Below are 9,330 nucleotides of genomic sequence, written 5' to 3'. Positions count from 1 at the left end.
ACTGGACAGCGCCCTAAGTAGGCATTCTATGAGGATGTTCTTACTGGCCTTTACGCTTTGAATCAGGCTTTGCTTTTTTTTTTCCTATCAATTTCTATGTTCAGCTTTTCCTTTCCCTCTGCCATAGTGGAAAACAAAATATAAACTATCTCTTACTTATCCACAAGTTAGCCCCTATTTCTTAGGAAAAAGGGTAGTACAAGTAAAATCAGTATGTGAGGGTGATTAAGTCAAAAGTGAGCTACACGTAGGATGAACTAGCTTTTCTCCATGGTCTATTGTGAGTCGCCTCAAATTCAGGGCCAAGCAGTTGGCATAGTGGCTATGTCGCTGGACTCCCATGTGGTTGACCACGGATCAAGTCCTGGACCCGGCAGCTTAAACTCAAGGGGCGCATGTGCGTGCATGCCCAAGATCCTGAGAGGAGAATGGAGAAGGGATTGCGGCGTGGCCATTCCCCCTGGGGGGTGATTTCTCGCTTTCTGTCTCTCTGTCTGTCTGGCAAGCGCACGCGCCCTATAGCAAAAAACCTCTCCAAAAGAAAAAGAAAAAAAAAAAAAAACCGAAAAGACCAACTACTGATTCTGTAAAAGTTATGATAATGAAGCATTATGGCAAAAAGGAAGCCATGGTTTCAACTGGCGTTAAATGGGCCCAGCACGCGCTTGAACCACATTCCTTGTTAATATGTGGACGTTCAGTGATGTACTAGGGCAGGCACTTCAGGCCTTCTGTTTCACGGGCTGCTCTATACCATTGTTCTTCTTTTCAAAGAAGCGTCTGAACACTAGCATTTGCATTTTCTTATCCAAAGGCATCCATACCTAAACACAGTTTGAAGGGTAGGGCTGTGACAGCACTCTGGAAATGCTTCCCACCTGGAGTGGCTTTGCACACTCGGAACTAAACTGTCGGTACCAGGGCTGATTATGGGAAAGGGAGACATGGTCAACTAAAGCTCTTAAAATAGCTTTAGCGCTGCACACTATGATCTGTACATGGCCTAAGTGCTCTCTGATCTCTTACACAGTGATTCGTTCCTTCGTACACTTTTGCACTGTGAATTGATACTGTCATCAATAAAGTGCTTTTAACCAGACTCGATGCCAGGTCCGGGATTCGAACCTTGGTCGACCATGTGGGAATCCAGCACCTTTAACCACCACTCCACCTGCTTCCACTATTATGTCAGCACTTTACTTGCCTGACAAGAGAAAACTAGGCCCCGAACCAAACTCCAAGCCGGAAGTTTCATGCTCAGCCTGAATTCCTTTATCTAAACATTGGTGAGTTTTGTTTTTCATGATGAGTGGTTCAGAAGCAATGAAGAGACCTGACGTGTCCTCAGCATGCTATAGACTGCTAGTGCATGTTTAAAAGCCACAGATTTTAGAGTTGTTAACATTTTATGTTAAAAACTTTATCACCATTGGGACCAGCAGTTAGCGTAATGGCTGGCGGGGGACTCCCCCATAGTCGACCGCAGTTGAGTCCTGGACCCGGTGGCTTAAACTAATGCCGGGCACGTGTACATGTGTGCCCAAGATCCTGAGAAGAGATTGGAGAAGGGATTGCGGTGTGGCCATCCCCCCATGGGGAGTGACTTCTCCCTTTGTGTCTCTCTCTTTCTGGTGAGTGCACGCACCCTATAGCAAAAACCGCTCCAAAAGAAAAAGAAAAAAAAAATGATCACCAGAGAGAACCACCCAGTGGAATGTGCTCTCACCACACTCCTTGTCCATTTCTCCAGGATCTGGGGCATCACAGTTGTCTGGCGTTTCTAGGCTGCCTGGGCTGGGATCTGAACCTGGCGTGGCCATGCGGAATCCAGCTGCGGGCACAGCACTCAGTCCATCCATTAGAGCCGGCTCAGGGTGGTAACTCTGGAGCTGAGTGATGGGTGGCGGGTCTGTCCTGCTCTTCTGGGTGCTTTGTGTTTGTTATTCTACCTGCTGACATTTGGGGATTTTCTTTAGGCTGTGACAGGCGTCCCCGTAAGAGCACACAGCACCGCGGGCTGGAGCAGTGGGCAAGGACGGACTGCCGAGAGCATCTGTAGCAGTCCTCTTCTTCCAGGGAAGGGTACTGGGCAAGGACCCGCAAACGCAAACGTGAGGTGGGAACCATGAAAACGAGGTCTCGGCAGTGGCCAGTGACACCCTGGACTAAGGACCTGTGCCTGACGTTTACTCACCCTTTCGAAACTTGGCGAGGAGAACTAAACGCCGCTGATACAATCGCGAGTCAGTCCACTCGAGACAGCTTATCCGCCTACTACCATAAACACGATTCAGGATCAAATATTAAAACCACGAAATACTATTACAAACGCTACATTTATCAACCATCAGATTTATTTATTTTGCAAGCTTGCACACTTATGTTCTGTAAAAAGTGCAAGGGTACAGAGTTTATGAACGGCCCTGCAAACGCACAGAGCAGTGAAGTACGCGAGCAAACCAACGGCGTCCAGCGTCCGGACCCACCTGCGTGGCCACAGCTCGGTCACAGGTGCCCTCGTCCCGGATCTGACAGCTGGGCTAGGGTTCGGTTCCCAATAACCGGACAGGTTAAACTCGATCGGGCAGAACCACATCCAAACCTGAGATGGAACGGGGTGACAGTGCCTCTCTGCTGTCTGCCACACCTTCACGCACCAAGCAGGAGGGCTCAGGGCACGAGACAGCTGCCCAAACCCACCATCCCGATGAGTGGCTGGGGCCCAGAATCCGCACCCCACAAGTGTGAGGTGATGTACTGCCGACCCCAGAGCAGCACGACTGTGGGAGCCCACGCACGGCCGGCACAGGCTGCGGCCTGGAGCCGGAACGCCAGCCCCGTGGCAGGCCAGCCCCATGGCAGGCACCAGTTCCACACATCATGGCTGTGCCCTAACACTCCTGGCCGGCAACTGTCCCAGTCAGGGCCACAGACGGCATCAAAAGCCGCCTGAATTCTGCACCCTAATATCCAATTTGGTAACAATATATTTCTGAAAAGCTTCCATCACCTAAATAGTGTTATTTTTATCCATGAATCATCTGGAAAAACAGAGCTGCACCCGCTATGAAAGGCCTGGAAGGTACCCAGGGACCTTAAAAGGCACAGAAAAGGAATAGTGTGTGCTGAGCAGAGAGCCTGCAGTCACCGCCCCGAGGAAGCACGGAGCACCCTGGCCGAGGCCCGCCCGGGCGTGCGCACCACAATCGGCGGGTGAGCGAGGCGGTCGGGTGGTCCTGCGTTCCACATAGGGAGGCCTGAGAAGGGTCCTTTCTGTGTGCTTCCATCCATGTAAGTTCTGATGAGTTTTTAAAACAGAAGGAGACATAATCCTTGAACTCATAAATAAAAATCTACAGTAATGCTTTTTAACAGAGCCCCAGCAAATTCGTAAGTTACACAGGTGTAAAAGCCAGCGGAACCCTGGGCATCACCTTCCGACAGTTTGCAAACACGCTGTCCCCCAAGTTCAGAGCACCCCAGCTGCCGCTGTTCTGATCACTTCAAACTCCCCTCCTACAGCCAAGATGGGAAAGCCTTCCCTGCTGGAACCAGGACTCAAGTAGAGCTGGGAAGATTTCTTTAAGAACAGATCAGGAAACAATTTAGACCCAAATACATGTATAAGTGACTATAACAACTAACTTTCATATTGTCTTATACCCATTTTAATGAACATAAAAGAGGAAAACCAGAATGTTAGTGGTTTACATACCTGGCAGGATGGCAAGCATGACCATAACTTCCATAAATGACACTCAAGAACATCCCACACTCCCTGGTGGTCAGAGCAATGCAGTTTATAAAACAAAAACGAAAAGTGACTCTTCCCATGAAAGAAGGCATCAAAAATTAGCTGAGAAAGATGAAAGGATCAACCTCTAATTCCTGGATACCAGGAAGCAGAGTTTTCTGAATCAAATACAAAGAAAGCCCTCATTACAAACGAGGCCCCACCCCTCAGGGGTCACACGGTTGGTTCTGTGGTTTTTAACGAATTAACACATTAAATAGCCTTTTCTCCAGTTTACCCAAAACTAAAACCAAGGACATAACACTTCAGAAATGCGAACACCCTGAAACAGATCACTACCAGAATCTGCGCAGGGGTCTGCGTAACATTTAGGTAGCTAGTATAATTCACGTTTAAAGTCATTCCATGAGAACAACCACTGTCCCAATCTTCCAAGTCTCCTTGCCTCCTATGACGGCTGCCAAACCAGTTCTTAAGAGTCTTCATTACTCGAGCGTAGAAACTGCTTAGTGAAACTCTCCAGCTCATTTTCAAGGTGAACAGCTTTATTTCTAATGTGAAAAAATGAACAAACACCGGTTAAGTGTCCTGCAGGACAATGAGGAAATGCACCCACCCCACCGCAAGCAGCCACAACTGGCGGCCGGGGACCAGGTGCAGACCTAACGAGGACCACCCTCCTGGAGCACCCACTGTGCTGCCCATGCCCGAGGCCTCAGAGGAACTCAGAGGGACTCAGAGAGACGAGCACGAACAGGCTCACTGGTTATGGAGCCAGATCCCACACAGCTGGCCATGGCTCAAACCCTAGCTCCAGGGGGACCAGCGGTTAGCGCAATGGCTGTGTCACTGGACTCCCATGTAGCCGACTGCGGTTTGCATCCTGGATCCAGTTGCTTAAACTCACGCCGGGCGCGTGTGCGTGCGTGCCCGCCCAAGATCCCGAGAGGAGAATGGAGAAGGGATTGTGGCGTGGCCATCCCCCTGGAGGGTGATTTCTCGCTGTCTCTTTCTGGTGAGCACACGTGCCCTATAGCAAAAACTTCTCAAAAAAATAAAAAATAAAAATCCTGGCCCCGGAGGCTTGAAAAACACAGGCACACGTGCATGCATGTCCCCAAACCCTGAGGACAGAGAGGAGCAAGCAGAGGACTGTGGCGTGCCTATGCCCTGGTGGGGTGCCTTCTCCCTCTCTCCCCTGCCCCCCACTCTCACAGGCACCCTCTGGCAATTCGGGGAAAGGAGAACACAGGAACACAGCAGAAAACGGAGCCGTGCCTCTCACAGGGAAGTCACAGGCACGAAGCCCCTGACAACCCCTCTGAGTAAACACCAAGTCCAGAGCGAGTGGGTTCGTCATGCGCGTGCGGAGAGCTGGCAAGAATCAAAGGCCACGCACTGGAATGCTCCGTCAGCCGGACGCCCACAGCGAGTGAGGAAAACGGCTGACCCACAGTGGCACAGACTCCCGCACCACACCAACACGCTCAGTGCCTGGGCCGAGTGTGTGGTGGCTGCCCGGGGTGACGGGCTGCACCCAAACGTGCACATGCCACGAACGCCACGTGTCAGCTCGCAGGGAACTCCCCAGAAGCACGAAGCCAGGTGGACTCCACTCCTTCGACTGGGTCTACTCTAAGAACAACAGACTCCAAACATCGTGGCACTTGTTCTACACAACTTTTCCCTATTAGGAAAAGGATTAATCAGCAGATCAAAGGGTTAGTCCAGGCTGTCCTGCCAGTACCAGAAAGCTGCAAGACATGCGTCAGTAATCTAAAACATAAATCATGTATGTTCTGCTCTAACAGATAAAACACTTTACGAGCTTGTGTGGGTAAAGGCAAAATCCCAGCCGGTCTGACCGGAGCACCGCAGACAGCCTCACAGAGAGAGCAGTGGGAGCGTGACACTCCCGGGTGGGAGTGGACGCAGGGAGGCTGGTAAGGGTTCAGTGACGGGCAGTTATCTCTGCAGGGATTGAGATGCAGTACGACAAGGATGCATGTGACTGCAATCAGAATATGGTGCCACGGCCAGTCACTAGCACAGATGTCAGACATGTGCCCAGATCGGGCCGCATACACGGGGCGCTGTTTCCATGGGCGAGTTTCCACAGCGCGTGCCAGAGAGTAGGAGCAGGGTTAAACGGTGCGCAGTGACTCTCCCAGGCAGCCTGGCAAGCCGGCTAACTGGGTAAGAAAGCGGAGAGAAAACTACCAAGCGTAGACCTTATGGTGACACAGTCGTATTCCAAATAGCAGTTTTTAAAAAAATAATCCATAATAAATAATATTCCAGAAACGCACATTTTATCGGGAACTCTTGTTTACTTTTATTGCTTCAAACATAGGTATACCCAATAGTCCCCAGGGGGAACAGAAGTTATGGGTCTTAGATATAAAGACTAAAGACTTATTTTGAAATACAAATCTCCTACTAAAAAGGGACTAATGCAGGGACCACCAGATGGTGTAATGGCTACGTCGCTGGACTCCCATGTATTCAACCGCGGTTCAAGTCCCAGACCTGGTGGCTTAAACTCACACAGGGCGCATGTGTGTGCATGCCCAAGATCCCGAGAGGAGAATGGAGGAGAAGGGACTGCAGTGTGGCCACCCCTCCCTGGAGGGGCGATTTTTTGCTTTCTGTGTCTCTGTCTTCCTGGCAAATGCATGTACCCTATAACAAAAATCTCTCCACCAAAAAAAAAAGAGGGGGGGAGTGAGGGGACTAATACAGCCTAACAAAAAAGTAAGTTTAGAGACCAGCAGACGGCGGGACAGATTTTTGTTATAGGGCATGTGTTCTCACCAGAAAGACAGAGACAGAAAGCAAGAAATCACCCCTCGGGGGGATGGCCACGCTGCAATCCCTTCTCCTCCATTCATCTCTCGGAATGTTGGGCACGCATGCACACACGCACCTGGAGTGAGTTTAAGCCACTGGGTCCAGAACTCGAACCGCAGTCAACTACGTGGGAGTCCAGCGACATAGCCACCAACTGCTGGTCCTAGTATCCTTATTTGTTAACCCGGGGAAATGACATATAAAACAAAGGGTAGTTTTATCTTTTAATTTTGCCAGAGGGCAAAGAAAGACTACGATAAGGAAAAATAAAAAGACATCCTTCTGAGGCCAGTAGGTGTGTAGTGGTTAAAGCGCTGGACTCCCATGTATTCAACCGCGGTTCAAGTCCCAGACCTGGTGGCTTAAACTCACACAGGGCGCATGTGTGTGCATGCCCAAGATCCCGAGAGGAGAATGGAGGAGAAGGGACTGCAGTGTGGCCACCCCTCCCTGGAGGGGTGATTTTTTGCTTTCTGTGTCTCTGTCTTCCTGGCAAATGCATGTACCCTATAACAAAAATCTCTCCACCAAAAAAAAAAGAGGGGGGGAGTGAGGGGACTAATACAGCCTAACAAAAAAGTAAGTTTAGAGACCAGCAGACGGCGGGGTGGCTACGTCGCTGGACTCCCACGCTGTCAACCTCAGTTGAGTCCTGGACCTGGTGGCTTAAAATCCATGCCAGGTGTGTGTGCGTGCATACCCAAATCCTGAGAAGAGAATGGAGAAGGGACTGCAGCACGGCCGTCCTCCTTGGAGGAGTGATTTCTCACTTTCTGTCTCTCTCTCTCTCTGTGTGTCTCTCTGGCAAGGGCATGCACCCTAAAGAAAAAACAAACAAACAAACACAACTCTCCAAAAAAAAAAAAAAGTAAGTTTAGATGTTAAAAAGAATCTTAATTCAGATTTGTTCTATTCTTGAAATTAGCTTTCACTGAAATCATAAAACATGAGGAATTGAGTGTGCAAAATTTTAACTTAAACCAACACAGAAAGCTAAAACTTCTAATACAAATTCACTGGTAATTTTCATAACTACATTTTGGTGATGAGACCAGTAAATGTGCATACTATTGAGAAAAAAAGGTTTAAGTACCTTAAGAGCTTTGAACTGTTTTGTATTTTCTCCAACTGATCTATCTCCTTGGACAATCTAGCAATGTCCTCCTCTAGGTGTCTTTGAGTAACATCAACTTGTTGGCACAGGCGGGCAAAAGTGGTAGCCATCTCTCTTCAAAACAAAATTAAGTAGCAGTCATTAGTGTCCTTTAAAATAAATTTCAATATGAAGTTTACAGAAATACACACATTTTTAAAAAACTTCAACCAGAAAGAATCAAAGAACACTGCTAAGAATGACCTAGAAGCTTACCAAGCCAACTGGAGGCGTCACTTCACCTGGCTTCAAGACAAGCGTCCTAGCGACAGCACTACCTCGGCTACATGGCTGTTAAGTGAGTAAGACGCTATAAGGGGAGTACAGGCATTTCTTATGAAGCATAATCAACCTTAGTGCTGTCTCCTGGCCGCTAAGAATAGAAATTACATAGAGGGCTGGCCCAGCAACCTCGTGGCTAAGGAAGGTAGCCCTCGGACTGCCAACTGCAGTTTGAATCTTGGCCTAGTGCCTTGAAAAATATGATGGACATATGTACATGCACCCCAAACCCTGACAGGGTGAAGACATGCAGGAGAAGGGATTGTGGCAGGGCCACACCCCATCAAGGAAGATTTCCCCCACTCCCTCTGTCTCTGTCGAGTGCACATGGCCTCTGGCAATTAAAAAAAATGGAAGGAGGGGCCAGCAGGTGGCACAGTGGTTAAGGCGGCTGGATCCCACGTGGCTGATTGCGGTAAGTTCTGGACCTGGCAGCTTGCCTTTTCACTTGCTTTCTCTCTCTGGTCAACTTCAAATAATAATAATAATGATGATGAATAAAATTACATAATTCTAAAAAAAAATGAAAGGAAAGAAAGAAATTACCAAGAACAGAAAGAAAAAAAATTCCACATGCTTCCGTGACACAGGCAAAAATATTTTGTATCACAGAAAAAATTAACCATGTTTCTAGAACCCAAGGGTTATATTTAATTTGAGTTCTAGTTAATATATTAGCTTTGGCAAATATTATGTTTGTACTTTTTTACAACTGAAGCTTCCAAACGCCACCAACTGATGTACCTCTCTCTAACTTTTCTGTGCATCTCCATCTGCTCTGGTCTTTCTCGTCTCCCTGGTCTCCCACTCAGTATTAGAAAACAGAAGCATGCTTCATCTTTTCAATATTCAATTAAATATCAAACTAGTATTTAGCTTGTATAGTTTAATTCAGCATTATAATTATTAGACGCTGCTACCATTAGGAAGTCCTCTAAGAAAGAGAATCCATCACCCCTACGTGATGTCCCATGGCAGGCAATTAATAAACGTGAGATGACCCTGTTGCATGCTATTACCTGGTAAACTGTTACTATTTGAAAGCAAAAGAACTCTTTGCCACAAAGACAAATAGATAAATAACTAAGTGTGTGATGGGATGAGTGGAGAGCCCCTTAACTCTGTGCTTATATGAACCTCGGCTGACTTCTGGAGGTCCAGGACCTTCATTAGGTGGTGCGGTGGTTAAGGGCGCAGGACACCCACATGGTCAACCGCAGTTTGAGTTCTGGACCTGCAGCGGCTTGTTTTCTCACTTTCCCCTGCCCACACACACTCCCCCCCCCCCGGC

The 9,330-nt window shown here is 48.3% G+C and overlaps 1 protein-coding gene across 1 annotated transcript in view; it reads right to left on the bottom strand.

Annotated features, from left to right (window-relative positions):
- Nucleotides 1-2,332: 2,332 nt before the first annotated feature.
- The window catches only part of MFN1 (mitofusin 1), a 47,693-nt gene continuing 40,695 nt past the window's right edge, over nucleotides 2,333-9,330 (bottom strand). The window contains exons 16-17 of the mRNA XM_006162727.3: nucleotides 7,698-7,832; nucleotides 2,333-4,305 (exon numbers count right to left, since the gene is read on the bottom strand). Coding sequence (XP_006162789.1) covers nucleotides 4,227-4,305; nucleotides 7,698-7,832 — 214 coding nt within the window. The 3' untranslated portion in view covers nucleotides 2,333-4,226. The remainder of the gene's footprint in view (nucleotides 4,306-7,697; nucleotides 7,833-9,330) is intronic.

The sequence above is a fragment of the Tupaia chinensis genome, unplaced genomic scaffold (genome assembly GCF_000334495.1).
Source record: "Tupaia chinensis unplaced genomic scaffold, TupChi_1.0 Scaffold140400_1, whole genome shotgun sequence".
Taxonomy (NCBI): domain Eukaryota; kingdom Metazoa; phylum Chordata; class Mammalia; order Scandentia; family Tupaiidae; genus Tupaia; species Tupaia belangeri.
This window is presented reverse-complemented; position numbering and strand designations above follow the sequence as displayed.